The sequence below is a fragment of the Pleurodeles waltl genome, chromosome 1_1, assembly GCF_031143425.1.
Source record: "Pleurodeles waltl isolate 20211129_DDA chromosome 1_1, aPleWal1.hap1.20221129, whole genome shotgun sequence".
NCBI lineage: Eukaryota > Metazoa > Chordata > Amphibia > Caudata > Salamandridae > Pleurodeles > Pleurodeles waltl.
In genome coordinates, this window is record NC_090436.1 from 705777345 (window position 1) to 705799648 (window position 22304).

Consider the following 22304-nt stretch of genomic DNA (forward strand, 5'->3'; position numbering starts at 1 on the left):
TTCCTTGAACGTTTAAGAATTGCATCAGATTTTTGCTAATCGAAAAATCATTGCAAGAAAAGCCCATATTTTGCTATTAAATATATATTTATTTTCAAAATAGGATCAACCTTTGGGAGGCTGGGAGATGGCCAAGAACATTGGAGACTCCACAGCTGTTTACAAGTTTACCCCAAAATATGTACTGAAAGCAGACCAGATGGTGACCGTAAGTGATATGATAATTTGCCCATTCAACTGTCATTCCATCTGCAAACTGCCATAATGCATGTTGCTAGAGCTGCCACATCTTTAAATTGAGTTTGAGCACTAATTCCAGGTGACCACATCTGTCTATTTTCACTGCTCTGTGCCCTTTTGTTAGCTTCAGTCTGTTTATCCCAGTGGTTTCCTGGTCTTCGTTTTCTATGCAGCAGCAAGTATTTATACCTTGTTCTGTGATCAAATGTGAAATCCAAAAGGAGATTGTATAAAACCAGGGGAGTGCTTAGGCGCATGTATAAGACCTGGTGTATTTCATAGTTTTTTCACCATTTGTGTGGCTAGATTTGTTTGTCTGTTGTCCAACTTCCTTCAGCGCTGACTATCATTTTTGTTTTGGCTTCTGAAATGTTGATTCAGCTTTGAGTAATACATGCTATTTGAATATACCCCCCTTCTCAAAATTCTAATTAAAAAAAAAAAAAATGCACTCTATGCCCAGCCGTAAGACTGATCCCTGCTTCTACAGCGATTCCCATCGTGTCAGATTCTCTAGTGCATGGGAGTGCTCTTGAAGTTCCTATCTTTTTAACATTAACTTCTCTAAAAACTGCATGGTCAAGCTCTTCTTACTACTGGATTTGTTGCTTGGGCTGCCTTCAGTGCATTCCTGTACTGAGAATGGTGACATTTCATCTTGTATGGAGCCTAAACGAAGTGTTTGGTTTAGAGATTACAAATATTGCAGTTGGCTCATGTTCTGGATTCTTTACTACCTTCTGCTGCTTCTTAACCACCCTTACTTCCCCCAGTATCCATATCACTCCTATTATCTCTCCACAGTGCTTCTCACATTTTGATGTCTATTTGCATGTATCTTTCATGCTAAAAGCTCACCAACCCCCACTCCCTTCTTTGCTAGCCGCTCTGTCTTTTCTAACCTATCCTTTTTGACCCCACTTCCTTATGAAAAGTTCCAGTGTCTGATCTCTCTTCACCTGAAGTTATCCCTATTGAGATAGACCTTCACCACTCTTTTTAAAGTCCCTTCCTTTGGTATCCTTCCAAATGTTGAGGGGGGAAAATGTGCACACCTGGTTAAGATGCAGAAGGGGATACAAAGGCTGGTAGAAAAGGGTAAAAAAGAAAATGTATGGATGTATTGATGGTGAAGAGAAACTGCATTTGTCGTAAGAGGAGCAAATAGGTAGGCTTGATAACCTGACTAGTCTTTTTGGTAGAGCCTCTTCTCAAGAGTTAATATTCATTGAGAATCATCCTTGGAGTATGAGCAGAAGTGACACATTCAGCTACCCACTCCTGATCCAGTATTGCCCTCACCAGGTCTAGGCTGCTGGTTGAAGTGTATCCTGACAGTCCTCTCCAAGAAGGTCAAAGTTGCTGTGCATCTAGAGTTTTATATGATGAGAAATTATGGTGACTAGCTGCCTGGTTACAATATAGATCCGTGGGATGAATAATTATTTCAAAGCAAGCTGCTTTGCCTTATTAATCAGGCTTCATAAGTTCAGCTTGTCTGTGCAAGAGGAAACCGGGTTCCTACTTCCTAGGAGGAAGACCTGGAGGAGTCTTTCCTACCTTTGCTCAGTTGCTTGTGGAAGGAGGACCAGGCCCTGTTCCAGACTCATCCCTTGAATAGAACAATGCCTAACCGCAAACTATACCCCAGTTATTATTTAAGCTGGACTTGAAGGAGAACTTTGTGTCCTTGAAGAAAACTATATGTAATAGAGAGAATGTTCGATGCATTACCTTTCTACTCTTGAAAACAATGCGTCCATATTTCCACTTCTGGAAAGATGATATGCAGACACAACCAGTGTTTTCCCTTCTAACAATGTTGAGATGAAGCAAACTCGGACTAAAAGCAGACTGACCTCCTAAACATGCTGTAAAGTATTCACCTGAATCTGGCTGATTTGGTTTCTGTCACAAATGTGATGGTATGAGACTGCTAAAAATGCAAGCCAGAGTTCGAAACATAAACCATGCCAAAGGCATGTTTTCCAGAGGTTGATAACTTGCAAATGAGATACTCTAGCACATGAACTGAAAGCCAGGAGAGCCTTTTGAGCAAGAAATTGTGCATTGTATAAAGACCCAAGATGCCATTTTGCACAAGCAATCTTGCAGCTGATGTTTGAGTCTTGTTCCTATGGTAACTTCTAGCAGCACCCCCAGCAAGGGTGTTGAACCCAGTGAACATGAACTTCCAGTTTAAATGGTACAACCAAAAACAGACTTTGCTGATTTCCTTAGTCTCCCCACTTAGCGCATTGGCCATTACTTGATGTACCTCAGAATCAAGAACCATTTAGTTGATATTGTCTGGACAGCTTGCCTAAAGACCAAATGTCACTAAAATCTTGCACCACAACAGCTAGTGTGCTTTCTATTGACCTACACCGTGTCACAAAGGAATAATGGAGACACTTCGAAATGTCAGTTATCTAATTTGAAGATCAGTGATGGGCCAAATTTAATTGACAATCCCTCATGTCTTTCGTAAGTGTCTCTCGTGGTAAATCGCCTTACAGATAAAGTAAATCCTGGGGCTTTTCACTCAAGCTGTGAAATGCTAGTTAAGGATGATCTAGCCCAGTCATCGGAATAACTTGCTTTGATATCGGTCATCCACACCTTTTGAGCTGATGTGTTTTTAGGAACATTGGTTTGCTTACAGTACTATAGCATGGCCTTGCAAAGGGAGTAGTGCAAATCTACACTGACTATACATATCTCTCTACCCAAACCCCCCCCCCCCCCCCCCCCCCCCCCCCCCCCCCCAATACCAAGTGGGTTCCCATTTTCACCTATCAGTGGCTGTTAGTTGGATATATGCAGGCTTGAGTAGGTCGGTCAGGCAGTGTCACAAGGTTAGTTATTACTAGATGTCTGGTTGGCATCATGAAAGCAGCATATAAGAAAAATGTTTGCCAGTGCATGTAACGGGCAGTTACTCAAGGAACCGACACTTTTTTGGGGGGGGGGGGTTGGTAAATCTCTATTTTTGAAGATTTGTTTAAAAAAAATGTTTTTATTGGTTTCTGCCCGAAGGACAAATGAAGGCCCAATTACTAGGTACATAAGGGACTCCTGGCCGTTAATGGTATACCCTTAAAATGTGCTGAAGATGCAGATAGTCTGCGTGAGTCGTGGAATAGTAAATGGTAGGTCTGTTACAACCGAAAAATCATCTGCATATATGCTCTTTCCACGTCTCTCCCCAATTGATCTCTTGTCCTAGCGCAGGGTTCTTCAAAGTTGGTCCTGGAGAGCCGGGTCCATGTCAGGTTTTTAGCATATCCACATTTAGAAAACCGATGTTTCAGAAATCCACATTTTTCTAAATGTGGATATGCAAAAAATCTGGCATGGACCTGGCTCTCCAGGACCGACTTTGCAGAACCCTGTCCTAGCGGATCACCCTTCATCCCAAACACCAGGGTGAATATCAAAAGGGGGAGCGGGTACCCCTGTCTCGTCCCCCCAGTGTAATGTGAAGGTGTGCAACGTTACCCCATTAACTCTCATTTGGGCCTCTGGTTCCTGGTACGAGAGGCAAATGCACCCAAAAAGGAGGGACCAAATCACTCTAGCACTGCACGCATATAGTCCCATTCTAGGGCGTCGAAGGCCATAGATGCGTCTGCCGAGAGAACTAGTATGGATATGTTGGTGTCTGACACTCCAGCCAGCACTCCGAATAGATGTTAAAGGTTGATTCTGGTGCTTCTGTTAGGCATAAAGCCTGATTGGTCGGGATGAATCCGTGTTCACAACTTGCCAAAGTCTATTTGAGAGGGGCTTGGCCAAGACTTTGACCTCCACATTTAGAAGGGATAGAGCTCTGTACGACCCACATCGGTCTGTGGGCTTGTTTGCTTTGTAGAGCACCACTGTTGTGGCCTGTCGTTCGTCCCATGGGTGGGTCCCTATGGCTTTGGCCTCTGTCCACATTTTGAGGAAGTGGGGCACTACTTTGCTGGCTAGGCCTTTGAGCTGGATGAGTAGGCCATTTGGTCCCATAGCCTTTCTGGATGTGATGAAACCTATTGCTTGGACGATTTTGCTCTGTGTGAAGGCACTCTAGCATTTGTTTGCTTTGCTGTTAAAATGGGGTTTTAATGTCTCCAAGGAACTCTTGTATCTCATGCTGGTGCCCCTGGTTTAATAAAGGTTGGAGTTGTAAGTTGCGGATTCCTCCGCTATGTCCTCCGCCCTGGTTTTGACCTACCCACTATCGGCCTTGAGCTGAAGCACCCAACTGCGCGTCCAGATCACATTTCTCCAGCCATGCCAATAACTTGCTGGCCTTGTCCCCTACCTCAGGCTCCTGAGTCAGGATGTGGGTTTTACATGCTATGTCTTCGGCCAGGTCCCTATATTTCTCTAAATCTAAGAGTATGGACAACTGTCTTAGCCCCCCTCACCACCCTCCCCCGCACCCCCAACCACCCCCCATAGGCTTGGCCCCTTGGAGTTTTATAGGCTTCCTATATGCTAGTAGATGAATTCACAGATCAGTGATTGTCCTTAAAGTAATAGTCTGTCTGTTTTAGGGTGGGGAGTGGTCGGATATGCCTCATGCAAGGTGTTTCACTTCAGTTATTCTGGTTAGGTGCGTGTGGTGCTGAAGATATGATCTAAGAGGTAGGCACAGTTATGTGCTCCCTAGTGGAATGTGTATTGATGCTTCTCTGGGTGGCGAAGGTACCATATGTCTACCAGGCCAAGGGCCTCTGTGAACGTTGCTAGAGTGTATGTAGTTTTGGGTTGTGTGGCTTTGGTGACTGAGTCTAAAGCTTCAAACATGAGCACGTAATCTGGTGATGTACCACTGTAGACAGTCTCTACCGATACAAAATGAAGATTGTTTTTCAGGCACAAATATCTACCTGAAATGATCAATACAGATAAATGCCTTATTTTCCATGTTGAAGATGGTGAAACCGGGTATTTTTTAGGAATCCTGATACTTATGTATATATATATATATATATATAAGTGCCACACCATATTAAGAATGTACTTGTTCTGTGGTTCCACAAGAACATTACCACATAGAAGCCCGTGTGGAAGCAAAAGTACTGGCCATGAAAACAAATGGTCTTTAAACCCTTTGGCTCGAAAACCTTCTAGAATCTAAATGAGGAAGTAGTACATGAGGGACAGATCATCTTAAACTCCAACATTGCAATAATATTAGATGTGTCAGTATTATCAGACATATCTTTATCCGTTTTCTTGTATGCTGCCATACCGGGCATATGTAGCTCTTTCGACTGGGTACATCTCAGTTTGCCGAACTCTAATTTGTAAACACTTGTTTACTCAGAGTGGATTAATGTTTAGAAAAGATCAACACCATTAAAGGCAAAACCAATACAGTTTTACAATAACAAATACCCTATAACCATGTACTGTAGGGTAGATGTCCAGTATGATTGGATGCTGTCACCATATCTTCACCCAGAAGCACTGATAGCATGCTTAACCATGCAAATGCTACAGTTTGCCAGATCATAGACTTAACACTTACCTGCTAGGTGCCAGCATTTACTTCAAGTTAACAACTCTACAGCAGGTAATTCGATTGGAACACAAAAGAGACTACTTTACACCTCAATAGCAATTATCCAAATACTTAAGTAGTCTGGCCTACTTGACAACTTGGTAATTGTGGATAGTTGTAGTCCTAATCAGTTCACCATTAGTGTTTAAAGTCTGCAGCCGGTGTCTTTACCTCGTGAATGCCGAGGGTGACATGTACCATCACCATCCATCCATTCATTTCTATCAATACACAAACAAATGGATAACCGACGCACACTTTGAAGTTCTAGCATCAAGGCAAGGCCCTGGCTGCAATTTGCTTCCACATCTACAGTCTGGAGATCAGAGGTCCAACTAGTCCCTCCCTAGGGCATCCAATATCACTAAAAGTTAAGGTGGTGTTGATTCAAACAGATCATACCTCAACAGTGTGCTACTTGCAGAAATAGGTATGGATAAGGACACTAGTGATGCCAAGATAGCATAAACTATATAGCATTAGACATCCCCTAAAACATAGCATACATGTGGTGGTGTAGCAAGTTAGATGGTTAATGATCTGCCTGACAAACTGTAGGTCAAGTTGAATTCCCATGTTCTTTGACATACTTCTGTGAAGCACAGGATGGTTTGAAACACTGGATATCCCAAAACTACACCTCCACGATCCCACAACCAAAGGAATGCATTGATGGATTTGTTTGCTGTAGCAAACAAGGTGATGAAGATTGAATTAATATCAGCCACTGGCTATGGCTTGGGCTGTGTTCCAGTCCATCTTTTAGTAACCTACTTCATGTTAAACATGTGCTGAGGTACTCCAGTTATGACACATCTGAGTCAAGGAAAATGCTCTTGACAGCAGTCTTGCTTAGGTTATTTATTTGTAGCCTTATTAATACGTGCATGTCAAAACCTCACTGGAGTCTGAGGAAAATCTGTCATTTACTTCTGCAAGCATAATATCTTGCTCAGCCTATTAGATGGGGTTCTCAGCCACCACAAAATTAAGAGGTTTAGTACCTCATCAGACAGCATGTCTGATCTGTCTCACTGTGCCTTCCAGTGAGGTTACAAAAAACCCTTCGACTTCTTGCTCTCAAAATATGCTTCTAAGCAACAGCCTGAATCGTATTTTATGCTCTGTGACAGAGGTTTGTTTGCTCACTACAACAACCCTTGACTAAAAAACAATCATAATACAGTGTTCACGATCCATGCACAGAAAATGCTGAGATGAACAAAAACATGCATGATGTGTGTAATGTCTGATACACTCCTTGAAGCAGATTCCTCAACTTGTGAATATTCCCCAGGTGTTAGAATGGATGGAAAACCTTTCCATAGTTGCTCTCCTTGCTGGAAGGAGGTGCAATGTGGCTCTGCATTGATGCCATTCAGCTCTAGAAGAGACGTACGAGGCCTGTAGAGGCTTTTTTTTTCTTCCCCTTTTTCTGTAAAGACTGTTGCAAGCAGATGTCTGTGGCAGATCCCCACAAGGTATGTTTGTGGTGCCTAGAGTTAGTCGGGACTCCAAGATTCGTGGAGACTGCACATTGATTAACCAGAGGCCATCTTGGAACGGGAGACAAAAGTTTGTTGCCAAGCACTAGAAGACTCAACATCTGGTCCACTTAGTCCTTCTCCAAGGCTCGTTCCTGGAATCTATGGAGCCCCTCTAGCAGCAGGTCTTTGTTGTACTTCAGGTTCTGTTGCATGTCCAAAAAAGCACAAGTTGTTGAAGCATAGTTCTGCTCCTTTGTGCCCTTCCCATTCACCCGACAAAGCATGTGGCTGCTTTAACAAGCTTGCTCTCCAACTTGACTGACTTGATAGCCAATTACGCTATTGTTTTCCGCCTAACCAGAGATTCTTGGGCCTTCAGCCATGCCATGCCAGATCGAAGAGTTCAGCACAGCTATGCTCTGTTCTTCACATCTCTACCCTCTAGCATTCCTTCAGGCCCCATTAAGCCAAGAGGCCTTCCACCTGAACTACCACTGACAGGATTGTCACCAATGCCAGCATGTCTGCCCCCATTTCCAGTTCCAGCACTGCCGATGGTTGCATCCAAACTCACATTGAGCCTGAACTTGTAGAGCGGGAGGTCCCTGTTGTTCTCTCTGACGCAGGCTCGACACTGGTCTGAATTCGACCACTGCCAAGTCTGAATCTGAACAAGGCACCAGTTCCTGCACTTGAACTTCTATATTGCAGCTAACATACATTGTATTCCTTATTTGGTACGGACTCTGACAGCGATTATGACCAAGGTGATGAGTTCGCTCAGCCCTATGCTGAGGACAATTGGTATGAGGAATTGCAGTAGGCTAGATACCGCCCCAGAGATGGCCATTTTCTCGTCTCCAGCCCAGCCACAGAAAAATGCTTCCTGCGCTATGGTTATGCATAGGGCAGCTAAGGTTCTTAACCTTCAGCTCCCCACCATGGAGGTGAAAATAAACATGCTGACCGGTTCTACAACTGGGCCAAATACTTTTGAGCCCCCTCCTCTATATCAGTAGGGCCTTGCCAGATTCCCTCGTAGGGGCTTGGGCTAAGCATTGTATTGTCCTTTCAGTTAACAGACCAACTGCTAGGTGCCATCTTCCTGCTCCAGATGACCCAGTCCTTTTGATGACACACCCTTCTACAGAGAGCCTTGAGGTGCAAGACGGACAAACAAAATTCTGACCACTCCCCAATCAAAGTAGGTGGCGACTGTAAAGAAATGGCTCCCTGTTGCAGTTACCCCCCACTTTTTGCCTGATACTGATGCTGACTTGACTGAGAAGTGTGCTGGGACCCTGCTAACCAGGCCCCAGCAACAGTGTTTTCACCTAAAATGTACAATTGTTTCCACAATTGGCACAACCCTGGCACCTAGGTAAGTCCCTTGTAACTGGTACCCCTGGTACCAAGGGCCCTGATGCCAGGGAAGGTCTCTAAGGGCTGCAGCATGTCTTATGCCACCCTAGGGACCCCTCACTCAGCACACACACTGCTTACCAGCTTGTGTGTGCTGGTGGGGAGAAAATGGCTAAGTCGACATGGCACTCCTCTCAGGGTGCCATGCCAACCTAACACTGCCTGTGGCATAGGTAAGTCACCCCTCTAGCAGGCCTTACAGCCCTAAGGCAGGGTACACTATACCACAGGTGAGGGCATATGTGCATGAGCACTATGCCCCTACAGTGTCTAAGCAAAACCTTAGACATTGTAAGTGCAGGGTAGCCATAAGAGTATATGGTCTGGGAGTCTGTCAAAAACGAGCTCCACAGCTCCATAATGGCTACACTGAATACTGTGAAGTTTAGTATCAAACTTCTCAGAATAATAAACCCACACTGATGCCAGTGTTGGATTTATTAAAAAATGCACACAGAGGGCCTCTTAGAGATGCCCCCTGTATTTTACCCAATTGTTCAGTGCAGGACTGACTGGTCTGTGCCAGCCTGCTGCTGAGAGACGAGTTTCTGACCTCATGCGGTGAGAGCCTTTGTGCTCTCTGCGGACAGAAACAAAGCCTGCTCTGGGTGGAGGTGCTTCACACCTCTCCCCCCCCCCCCCCCTTGCAGGAACTGTAACATCTAGCAGTGAGCTTCAAAGGCTCAAGCTTCGTGTTACAATGCCCCAGGGCACTCCAGCTAGTGGAGATGCCCGCCCCCTGGACACAGCCCCCACTTTTGGCGGCAAGTCCAGGGGAGATAATGAGAAAAACAAGGAGGAGTCACTGACCAGTCAGGACAGCCCCTAAGGTGTCCTGAGCTGAGGTGACTGACTTTTAGAAATCCTCCATCTTGTAGAAGGAGGATTCCCCCAATAGGGATAGGAATGTGACCCCCCCTCCCCTTGGTAGGAGGCACAAAGAGGGTGTACCCACCCTCAGGGCTAGTAGCCATTGGCTACTAACCCCCAGACCTAAACACGCCCTTAAATTTAGTATTTAAGGGCTCCCCTGAACCTAAGAATTTAGATTCCTGCAACTTACCGAAAAAGAAGACTGCTGAGCTGAAAATCCCTGCAGAAGAAGAAAGAAGACACCAACTACTTTCGCCCCAGTCCTACCGGCCTGTTTCCTGCCTTCTAAAGAAACCTGCTCCAGCGACGCTTTCTCAAGGACCAGCGACCTCTGAATCCTCAGAGGACTGCCCTGCTTCGAGAGGAACAAGAAACTCCTGAGGACAGCGGACCTGCTCCAAAAAGACTGCAACTTTGTTACAGAGGAGCAGATTTAAAGACCCCTGCAATCACCGCAAGAAGCGTGAGACTTGCAACACTGCACCCGGCGACCCCGACTCGAATGGTGGAGAACCAACACCTCAGGGAGGACCCTCCGGCGACTCCGAGACTGAGTAACCAGTCCCCAGCCAGCCCCCACAGCGACGCCTGCAGAGGGAATCCCCAGGCTCCCCCTGACCGCGACTGCCTGACTCTAAAATCCCGACGGCTGGAAAAGACCCTGCACCCGCAGCCCCCAGCACCTGAAGGATCGGAACATCAGTGCAGGAGTGACCCCCAGGAGGCCCTCTCCCTTGCCCAGGTGGTGGCTACCCCGAGGAGCCCCCCCCCCCCCCCCTTGCCTGCCTGCACCGCTGAAGAGATCCCTTGGTCTCCCATTGATTTACATTGGAAACCCGACGCTTGTTTCTGCACTGCACCCGGCCGCCCCAGTGCCGCTGAGGGTGTACTTTTTGTGTGAGCTTGTGTTTCCCCCCTCCCCTCTCCGGTGCCCTACAAAACCCCCCTGGTCTGCCCTCCGAAGACGCGGGTACTTACCTGCTGGCAGACTGGAACCGGGGCACCCCCTTCTCTCCATTGAAGCCTATGCGTTTTGGGCACCGCTTTGAACTCTGCACCTGACCGGCCCTGAGCTGCTGGTGTGGTAACTTTGGGGTTGCTCTGAACCCCCAACGGTGGGCTACCTTGGACCCCAATCTTAACCCCATAGGTGGTTTACTTACCTGCAAAACCTAACAATACTTTACCTCCCCCAGGAACTGTGAAAATTGCACTAAGTGTCCACTTTTAAAACAGCTATTTGTGTTTTATGTGAAAAGTATATATGCTACTGTAATTATTCAAAGTTCCTAAAGTACTTACCTGCAATACCTTTCAAATGAGATTACATGTAGAATTTGAACCTGTGGTTCTTAAAATAAACTAAGAAAATATATTTTTCTATAACAAAACCTATTGGCTGGATTTGTCTGAGTGTGTGTTCCTCATTTATTGCCTGTGTGTATGTACAACAAATGCTTAACACTACTCCTTTGATAAGCCTACTGCTCGACCACACTACCACAAAATAGAGCATTAGTATTCTCTTTTTTTACCACTATCTTACCTCTAAGGGGAACCCTTGGACTCTGTGCATGCTATTCCTTACTTTGAAATCGCACATACAGAGCCAACTTCCTACAGCAACATTTGGACAACTCCTCTTCACATCCAAATTGGCCCTGCAGTAGATCAGTGCTTCATGCTAGTTGGTCAGTTGAACTAATGCCCTTTGGTACGCAAAAGCACAAGTCCTGGTGCACCAAAAGACCTTCACCATGTCCTTTTGCAGGTGATTTATTATGGTAGTGATGCGCCCAGTTCACCATTTGTTGTGACTTGGACACCAGCATTTTTTTGGGGCAAACTGTAGGCACCTGGGTTGCCATTCATCCTCAAATTTGGCTGTGATCAGTTGGGTTCTTGGGCAACGTCCAGTGCTCACTGATGGACTTGCCCTTCAATGGGACTTGGCTGTTTGCAGACAAGGCGACTCTGCCCATAAAAACTTCCATGAGAGTAGGGACACTGGTCGATCTCTGGGTCTCTACCCAACATCGCCAGCTGCACAAATTCCACCATTCTTCTTCTTTTTTTTTTTTTTTTTTTTTTTTTTTTTTTTTTGTGGCTTTGATTGAGGCATCCCTTACCACCTTCCCATCACAGAAGGGAACCCAGCATTTCTCAGGACAGGCCGAGGTGGCCACTGTCCCCATGACCAAGGTCAGCAGTCTTTCCCCATCTAGCACCCACCTTCACTGTAGCTGCACCTGCCATATCTCTTCCACTCCGTGCAAGGCAGAATCCACTGATTCTGTCCAGGTTGGCAAACAGTCATGTCGCACAGGTGAGTCCTTTATGCTTTACCCTTCCTTACCCGCGGCACTGCCCAGATTGACGAAGGACCATCCATCTTGTAGCAGGAAGTGCAAGCCCTTTTGGCCAGTGGGGCTGTCGAGGGGGTGCCAACTCCAGAAGTAGCAGGACATAGTTGTCTATTACTTTCTGGTCCAGAGAAGGACTGAGGTGTTCGGCTTATTCTAGTGCTGCGTCCTCGCAACGCCTTCCTCTGGAAGGAAAAATTCAAAATGCTCACTGGCACAGGTTGTGTTTGCTATCAACCCTGGGTATGTGATGGGTGGTTTTGGACCTGCAGGACACCTATTTCAATATTCCAATCTTGCTGGCTCATCTGCACTACTTTGGGTTTGTGGTGCGAGAGGCTGCATTTTCAACTTGCTGTGCTCCCCTTTGGTCTAACCAGTTCCCCTCCGGTTTTCACAAAAGTAGTGATGGCAGCACACCTTCCAAGGTCAAGGGGAGGCAGTTTTCTCCAGTCTCTGCTACTGGTCCTTTTAAGGCGGGCCCACCCCCAGACAGTGTGGAACCACCTCCAGACCACAATGAAAGTCCTGTCATCTTTGAACGTCACTATAAACTTAATTGGCGCTATTCTGGACATTGTTTGGTATAATGCCTTCTCCCAGGGACGAGTCAGGATATTCTGGCTATGACCCCAGTCTTTCAACCTCGTCATGGATTTCAGTGATGTTGTTGTCTCTGAGGGTGCTGGGATTGAGGGCTTCCGTCATATGAAGTTCCATTGGACCCAACATCAAGTGGACCTCTCAGACCAGGTTCAGATTTTGGAGGGGTCTGTGAAAGCTATGCAGTGGTGGCTTCAGAACCACGATTCGGTTAGACTGATCCCTCCCCCACCTAGATCGGACAGTGACCGATGCGCCACTTCTGGCCAAAGCAGCCACCTGGAAGAGGTGAAGATCTGATGCTTCTGGTCTCCCATGGAGTGTCTGCACTATATCAACCTCTGGAGCTGAGGAAAATCCTCTTGGCATCATTGAAAGTGCGGCTGGTATGGACAGCCCTGTCGCCACGTAGTACAGCACCAAACATGCTGGAGGGTCCTGGCCCCCTGTGTAAGGCTCAAGCACCAAGCCATCTTCTTACGAACCACCTGTCAGGCTAATTTGCAATCGGTGCCTGGTGGATCACAAGTAGCAGTCCGCTCGGAAGACGGCACCAGGCCTCCACGAGTAGGTAGAACCTTGGCTCCATCTGATTGCCATCGCTGAGAGCGTGCAATGCTAGCACTTCTCAGTGTCTGAGTTTACATGGCTTCTCTCGATTAGAGATGTGTTGCGCTGCAAGTAAAACTCTGGACTCCTGCTTAAGTTTACCCTAATACCACTCCTGCACTGAGTTCTCAAGAAGGTCAGAACCAACTGGGTATAAGTCTAGAAAAATAGCCTATCTTTTCCCTATAGGGTATTTAAAGCAGCCAAAACTCAATACGATTACCACTGGGACAGATAAACATGCCAGCAGTGAGATTAAGAACGTTCTCCATAAACACTGGAATTTGATCCAGGATGAAATCCACATTGCTGACACACCCTTATTCACATTCAAAAGGGAAAATCTTACAAGACCATGTGGTCAGAGCATTGTTCATTAACACTAACTATTAAATGACGTGGAAAATGGAGCTCCTGCTCCCCCCACCCCCCACAAGCATGCAATTTTGGAGATCCGACTCTCCTTTTATTTATATGCGGCCTATTGGTGCATGTTGCCGAACGCCAGAGACAGCCTAGAAAAAAGGCCCGCTCCTTGCAGTTATGAAGCATTGTGCTTCCTTGGAACATCATACTCCTGGTCTTTTGGAATCTTTAAGGGCCCCTTGTCATTTATTTGTAAGTTACTTTTTAGTTCTCGCTCACAGTGAGACATTCAATGTGAAACTTCTAAAATCGCTTGCCTTTCCATGGTGAGTTCACCATCTCTCCGATATGCACATTTAATTTGATTAATATGGGAGGATTGTATTTAGTTTTTGTTTTCCCTTTAGGAGTTTGCCTAGACGTTCTTGACTCGGGGTACAAGCAAATTAGTTTTGCCATTTAGTGGTGTTTGGATCATATTCCCCTTTATCTGTCAACACAGTAATTTTACCGGTTTTATAAAGACATCCTGGAGAGTTTCCTTTTCATATACCATTGGTGTTGTGAATTATTCTCAACACAGGAGAGGCTGAAACATGTCTACTTGATTATGAAGGATGTTCCCATTGATTGCCCTGATGAAGACCCCTCTCTGATGCACTGCTGACACGTTAGTCTTGCCAGTCGAAACTGCGATGGAATCCTTCTGTATACCTGGATCTAAAAGACATTATGCTGATTGTTGTGATTCCAGTACATCATCTCAGTTGCTTTATCTTTAATGAATCTAGTTTTGCAGCATGAATCCTCTTCTTGATTCACATGCTTTATATTCTGCGATCTAGTGGTATGGTCTGGAATTGTCCTTTTCCTTTTGTGGTGTTTTTTTTTTTATTTTTTTTGGGGGGGGGGGGGGGGGGGGCGTTGTTGCCCACCATTTGGTAGTTTGGTCTCCTGTGTGCAGTCAGACAGCTCCCTGGATGTTCCTGTGTATAGTTGCCATCTTCAAATTCTTTTTTTCTACCGTTGGGTCTGGAAGCAGTAGACCCGTTTCAAAAGTTCTTTGAAAATTTTACACATTTTCACCAGAAAATAAAGTTGCAGAAAAATTGCAAAGAGGACGAGAGTAGGGGGGGGGGGGTTTTGACTGACCCTACCTGGTGAGAGATCTCACCCAAACCAGCCATGTGATCAGAGAATGAGGGCAGGTAGGGGACGTGGAAAATACCCTGTTTTAAATTCTCTCCCAACTGTCACCACAGAGTGTCACACGAGATCTGTAACCTGCCTTACGAAGGATCATCTGGACGAGGATTGCAAAGCTTGCACCTCATTCGTGCTGAAGACCTCGAGGGCACGTCGTAGACAGACTAAAGCAACCCACCATGACCACCCAAAGATCACAGGTATTGCTGAAGGAGCTAGGCCTGTCCAGTGATGACAATGTCATGGAAACAAACTGCACATGGTGTGAGGGAGGAGGGGGTGTTTCGGCTGCCGAGACCTAGGCTACAGCCGCAACGAAAAAATAGAAGGCCGTTTTGGATGTCAAAAAAAAACAAAACATAAGGTAATAGACTCCGGACACCCCAAGTCCATCCTCGGACAAAAAGTCCAAGAAGGCAGCTTTAGCACTGAAAGCATCGACTGAAGGTCACCCCAAAACTAAAGAGGCCCATGGAGCCCAAACGGGGGATACCGAGATGGCAAAAACAGTCTAAACCCTCTAACAGCGCATGGAGAAAGGGGGTGGGGGGGTATAATTGTTGGGCACCAAAGAAGAGTTCTTCACTGACACGCTCAACGTCAAAATTAAGGCACAGGAGGTTGTGAAAAGAGTAGGTTGGATGCTGAAGTGGCAGTACTTTATTTATATATATATATATATATTTTTCTCCCAAAGCAACTATGAATTTGACCAGTCCCTAAAAAAAAAAAAAAATGAATTCCAACGAAAGTCAGCAACCATCTACGTCAGAGATGACCAATCCGTGCTGGAAGTTCCAGCAGCACCGGAGCCATAGGAGGAACAACCAGAGGATTTCTTTCCCTCAGATGAAACTGAAGGAGCAGGGGGCTTTGACGAGCGGCTATGGGTCGAAATGGAGACACATTCCCCAGAAGGGATAGACATATACACCTCAAGGCCATCACCCCCTGACGACCTCTTGTTGTACAATAGCCTTATCAAAAGGGTTGGTGACAGCTATGGGTTACAACTGGAAGAGGAAAACACTCCTGCTTCCTTTTAGGTACACTAATGCCTGCTCTCTAGGGTAATTTGTACCTACCAATACTGCCAAGCATTCTGGACCAGGCGAAGGAGGCATTCAAAGAACCTGAAACAGCCAAGGTAGTCACGCCAATCGTTGAGGAAAACATTATAAACCCTCAATACGACCCAAGGCACATACAGGGCGGTGCTCCAGCACACTCTATAATAGTATCAACTGAAAAATGCCCCATCTCGGTCTTTTCAAACTTTTTAATGCGGCCCCACCACTGTAAGGGGAAAATGTTTTCACAATAATTCTATTGTTGCCAATGTTTATATATGTTGAGACTTGGATAAACATTGTAGTTAAGTTCTGTTAGGTTTTTAAAATTGCAGTACATACTTTTTTTGCTTAAAACAAAGCGCTATTATCTGCATAATGCTTCTTGTGGCCAGGTCCTGCTTACTTATGAAGGCGAGGTATACATGTATATCCATATCTGACATCAAAACAATAACTAGAACGACTGGGGTGCTCCATAAATCAAGAAATCATTACCCCATCTAGAGCAAGAAAATGTTTTTGGGTGCAACCCTAAAGTTGAGGACTGCAAGAGCATACCCTATCCCAAAGAGTAGAAGCAATGGCAAACCAATTTCCCCTCTATCAGAAGGAGCAATCATGAAACTATTGGGCACGATAGAATCATGCAGTCTTCTAATAACATGCAAGACTGCACATGCAACCTTTCCAAGAGTGGGTCTGCAACAAATGGTCATAAGCCACCGGGAGATAGGAGGATCTAGTGGTTGTCATAGCAAGGATACAAAGGGAAGCACTATGGTGGAATTCAAAACCGGTGACCCGAGGAAGACCATTCAAGGCATCAACTCCCAGAATGACCATCACAACCGATGCATCCCACAGGGGTGACGTGCACATTCAGGGAACCTGAAAATACGCGGTCTGTGGGACAACACAAATGCGTTAAAACGTATCAACTTTCTGGAGATGAAGACCGTCTTGCTACCTCTGAAAGCCTTTCAAAATTAATGCTGATGGAGATAACAAAACAACTATGTTCTACCTGAACAAGCAGGGAAGCACAATCATACATGCGGTGCAAACTAGCACATCAATTTTGGCATTGGACTATTTTAAAGAAGATCAGCCTTTTCACCATCCACCGGGAAAGGAAAACATGGAAGCGGACAGACTAAGCAGATAGGAAGGCAGTTCACACGAATGGGAGCTGAATCAGGAAACACTTGAAAGGATATTCATGGCCTGGGAAGACCAACAATAGACCAGTTCTCCACAGCGGAAAACATAAAACTTTGCCTCCAGGTTTCCAAACCACCAGTCAAGGGAATGACCTATCCCTAAACTGGGCAGGGGGACTTGCGTACACACTTTCCTCCGATCTCCTTAATACAGGAAGTACTGTAGAAGGACAGCTGGGGGATAATCTCATCCTCATAGCCCCCATTGGGGCAGACAGACTTGGTACTCGGATCTGCAAGAGTTGTCCAGAGGACAAATGACTAAAGAGAAAGGGGGGGGGTGAAAGGAAGGACCTGTTAATACATGGGGGAAAGCTGTACCACCCAGAATCGTAACACTCAACCTGGTGGCATGACGCCTGAATATATAGTTAGGACACCTACATGTAACACCCAGAACAATGGAAGTTCTGAAGGAGGCAAGAAAGCCTACCACATGAATATGCTATGAAGCGAAATGAAAAATATATATTTACTGGTGCACTAAAAAAATTATGATGGAAACTAATAAAACACTTGACAAAGTTTTAACATATCTCACTCCTCTATTTGATAGTGGGTTCATCTACTGATTGTACACCTAGCAGCAATAGTAGCATACACCAAGGGCACTTCGTGTGCTAGTTTCTTCACATCACCAGTGTTGAAGACATTCTTAGAGGCATCAAAGAGAATTGCACCACTAAGATCAGTTCCAGCACCTATGTGGAACCTAAATGCAGTATTACAACTCAATTAATGGCAAAACTATTTGAACCTCTGCACAAGACAGATTTCAAATCACTCACACTAAAGACTGCTTAAATTGCCATCACTTGCTTGCGAAGAGTCGGAGTTGCAAATGCTAACAATACAGGAGCCATACTTGCAAATACACAAGGGCAAGGTAGTCCTCTGAACCAACCAGCAATTCCTGCCAAAGGTAATTAGCAGTTTTCATTCTTCAGGGAGCTACAAAGACAAATGGAAAGAGCCCTACACCTTTTGGATATAAGAAGGACTTTGATGTTCTATCTGCAAAAGACTAAAGACTTTCGCAAGGCAAATTAGCCATTTGTGTCCTTCGCAATAGCAACCATAGGGGGGTCACCAGTAACCATTGGAACAATATCAAGATGGATTGTAAAAACAATACAAACATGTTGTTCGAAGGCAGCGTTTAAGTTATCCACGTTGTCTAGGGCACACTCCAAGAAAGAAGGGTGCAGCATTAGTGTTCCTAGCAGACCTACCTTTAGAGACAATCTGCGCAGAAGCGACACAGGTAAACCCATGCACGTTCACAAAACACTATTCTGTGGACGTTCAAATGAACAAAGAGGTACAGGTGGGACAGAGTACTACAACACCTGTTTGCAAACACTACCGCTTTTCAACCCATCCATCCCAAACGAGGAGGTACCGCTGCATAATCTAATGCAAAGCATGTGAATCCAGAAAAGGATTCATGATGCAAAAACGAAATGGTTATCAGTAGGAGTAGATTTGCAGCCTGAAGTTCTGTGGATTCACATGCGACCCACCTGCCTCCCCAGAAAGAGAACATTAACGCAATCAGGTGGGGGGCAGAAAATAAAATCTTAAGATGGCTACTATGCACAGGAACATTCAGGGTGCCACTTGGGGCAGACATACCACCAAATGGTGGTCAATACCCACAACAAAAAACAAACAAGGAAGGACAATTCTGGGCTCAATCACTAGAAGGTGGAATAATGCAAAGCATGTGAATCCAGAAAACTCCAGCTGCAACACTTAAGTAACCATTTCGGTCTTGACCAGACTAGTTTGCAAACTATGTATTTGTATAAATGTTCTTCTTTTTGTATTATACATCAGTTGACACTCTGCACAAGCACTGTTGCATTAACCATGGAGTAGCCTTCTGAATAGTTTGATTACTACTGTTAGGTCTCCATGAGTTACATTTTTTTCCAAACACGTATTTTTTTATCTTAACTCGTCTGTGTAGGAAATACTCAACTGTTTTCTTAGTGTATACAAAAGGAATCTGACAGCACAATTTTGTGTGTATAATATGTTGCCCAGGTTCTGAGGAACACCAGGTTACCCTATAGTTAATAACCGGTTCTGCAAACCATAGCATCCTTTCTACTGAAAACTGTAACGCTGTTCTATGTCAAAACATCACTCTGCTGGTGTTCTATGCTACACCGCACCCATCCAAATAGAGACATTTGCCCCAAAAAAAGGGCTGAGCTTTGACATTGATCGAAGTAAAAAAAAAAAAAAACACTGGGTGGACGATCAGTTTTGTGGGGTTCACTGAGCAACAAAAAAGGCAGAAGTGTGCCATCTCCATTTGGATCATGCTCTGCATTAAAATCTGCTATGCACTGGCATAGAAGCAGCCTCCAGAAGGACAGTGAGCCCATTCCACCAGAGTCAAAGCTGCTACCATTGCATTAGCACGTGGAGTCCCTGTTTTAGACATCTGCCAGGCATCTATGCAGGCATTCCTCCATACGTTCTCAAAGACTGTTCTAGACAGCCAAGCCTGCTGAGAAGTGCACTTTGCTTGCTTTGTCTTGCAGGACTTCCTGGTTTGTCCATCCAAAGCCTTGCCTCCCTTAAGGTACTTGTTTGGTATCTATTGAAAAGGTGAGCAATCTGTGGTAAGTGTATTGGAGGAACAAGTTACTTACCTACTGTAACACTTTCTGGTAGAGACTAGGTCTAGCTACAGATTCCTCACCGATACTCGAGTACTTCCTGTTCTGTGATTGAACTCTACCCATTAATAAGATCCCTGTCTAGGTTTCTGAAAATTGGTCTGTCAATTTGCTTTTGGAACCTGCACGTCCTGGAGGTATGGACAGTCCGAAGGCAACTGACGTTAACGTGCAGGAGTGGCGCCTGTATTATCCCCACATGTGATTTCCGAAGCAGAACGTCAGTGGGGAGCCACATAGTACCACCTTCCGGCGCTCAGATATTGTAGCAAAGTTTCCAGATCCAGTCTAATGCCTGGGGAGTATTCAAAATCCTTGTCTAGATAGTCTCTACCTGAAAGTGTGTTTCAGGCTGGAAGTATCTTGGTTTTTTCCCAGCTCATCCTGAGATATACTGATTAATTCACAAAGACCCAAGTCCTCTGCCTCGTCACCTCCCAGCGCAGTTCTAATAACAGGGAAATGATGGAGATGCTGAGCTATGATAAGGTCATAGGCATATCTGCAATTCTAGTGCTCCCAGACAGTCTTTGGGAAGACAGACAACATAGGTGCAGAGCAGTGACCAAAAAGGACTGTTTTAGCTGCCTGCACATGCCTGCATGGACATGACGTAGAGGTACATCCTGCTGTGCTGTTGCCACAGCAGATAGCAAGATGGCGTTAAACACACCTGAAACAGACTTGTTTTTATCCTTGTGTTAGAAACCAGGGGCATCACACATCGGATTTTGCTAACAGCGGGGGTGGGGGGGAAGGGGAGATTGCCTGAAGTTGTAGGAAAAATTATCATGTGTAGTCCGCGTGAACTTGCATGTGTTACCTATTTTTCAAATGCTTCTAGTTGCTTCAGATGTATGTGAATACATTTTATAGAATGCTGAAATGTGACTTGGGATTTCCTTTCTATTCAGATCTGGGCTGCTAATGCTGGAGTGCCTGCCAGTCCGCCTTCTACCCTCCTGTGGAGGAATCATAACTCCTGGGGCACGGGTGAAGATGTTAAAGTTACATTGAAAAATTCTCAGGGAGAGGTAAGCTGTTCACCCTTTGTATACACCAACTTTCCATTTATATAACCCACTGTACTAATGTCTTTTTTCCTTGTTTTTGTTTACTATCGTTTTCACTCAAATTGAGAATGCTGCAAATATTCCACTAGAGTAAGGAACTTTCTTGGAGAGAAAATAAGCAGCCGGTAGCAGCAATACTATCATCAAAATGCCCGCATGATCTTTCTTTTTCTATGTTATTGAATAGTTTTCAAACCTTCACTTACAATTGAATGTCAAGTCAACTGCAGTACTGGAACTTACAGTACGTGGATTGTTAATATGTTCTGGCGACAATAGATCAGCAAAATAGGGAATTAACAGTTGTGCACGAAAATAATTTTCTTTTGCAGTCTATCCTCCATTTTTGGCTGACTGGCAGCCAAATCAGTGGACTTGTTTAACAGTTTCATGAAGAGACAATTTTGAAATGTTCTGCCTTTTTTCCCTCTTTTATATAAACTGCAGACCTAGCAACATGGCAGCTGAGTGCTTTACAAGTAACAGGTGAAACGATGTGTAAGTTACTTGATGAACAGTGCGGGGCATTAAAGTGATTAATTCGTAAGAAACACGTTACTACTCTTCTGGAAGTAAGAATGTTGGGGCTTAACCTCATGCGATCTGGAATAGATATCCCCAGACTGGGCCCTAAGCAAAAGAATGTCTTTTGATTATTTTTAATGGACTGGACAAATGTGGATGAGGTGCAGGTAGTGCTTTAGTCATTGGATGTCTGGAGCAAAGGTGACTTTAATGTTGTTTTGACAGTGTATGGATGGATTTGTATGCAGTTATCAGTGAGTAGGTTTTCAAGGGATTCCTTGTGGAAGTTGAGGATGATGTGGGATGAAAACTGGTCCCAGTTGGACTTTAGGAGAACTATTGGTAGATGTTACCATTGAATTCTATTAAATACTTAAGGGTGTGGATGACCTGGGTAGGATGGTTGATGGTGTAGAAGGTGGTTTGATAGGTCCATGTATATCAGGAGGCCAGTGGGTGGTATGGGGGAGATGGGAGTAATTTATCAGTGGTCTGGATAGCATTAACCACATTTCTGATTTAGATGTTTCTGTCTTGCAATATGATTGGAAGCTGGGCTAGTTGTCATGCAGGACATTGTTGCACTGGATCTGATCTTGTGTAAACTGCTTTTTCAATGCTGTCAAGGAATGGTGAGTGGTGGACCATTGTTGGTGAGGTTATGATTGTCAAACAGTGTTCCTCAAACTGTGGGTCGCCAGCATAATTTTGGTGAGTCGCAAAAGTTGTAGCAATAAATTAAAAAAAACTTTATATTCTGTGTTTATCTTGACACATTAGCTTCATTTCGAAGACCAAGGTCAAATGTAGGACTGTCTTCTGACAAATTGTTGCTCATGTTTTTAACGTGGGGATTGGTGTTTACAAACTCATCTCGCTTTGCAGTCAGAAGGAATGTAACATGAATTGTGTGACAATCTTGCTGTAGTACAGGGAGAGTGAAGGGAAAGGCTACAGGATGTAGTTATTTTGGAACACCACGTAAATACCTGTA

General features: G+C 44.9%; 1 protein-coding gene across 1 annotated transcript in view; it reads left to right on the forward strand.

The window, feature by feature from the left end:
* The window catches only part of LMNB1 (lamin B1), an 84684-nt gene that overhangs the window by 55960 nt on the left and 6420 nt on the right, over positions 1–22304 (forward strand). The window contains exons 8-9 of the mRNA XM_069227260.1: positions 104–208; positions 20627–20746. Of these exons, the coding sequence (XP_069083361.1) occupies positions 104–208; positions 20627–20746 (225 nt within the window). The remainder of the gene's footprint in view (positions 1–103; positions 209–20626; positions 20747–22304) is intronic.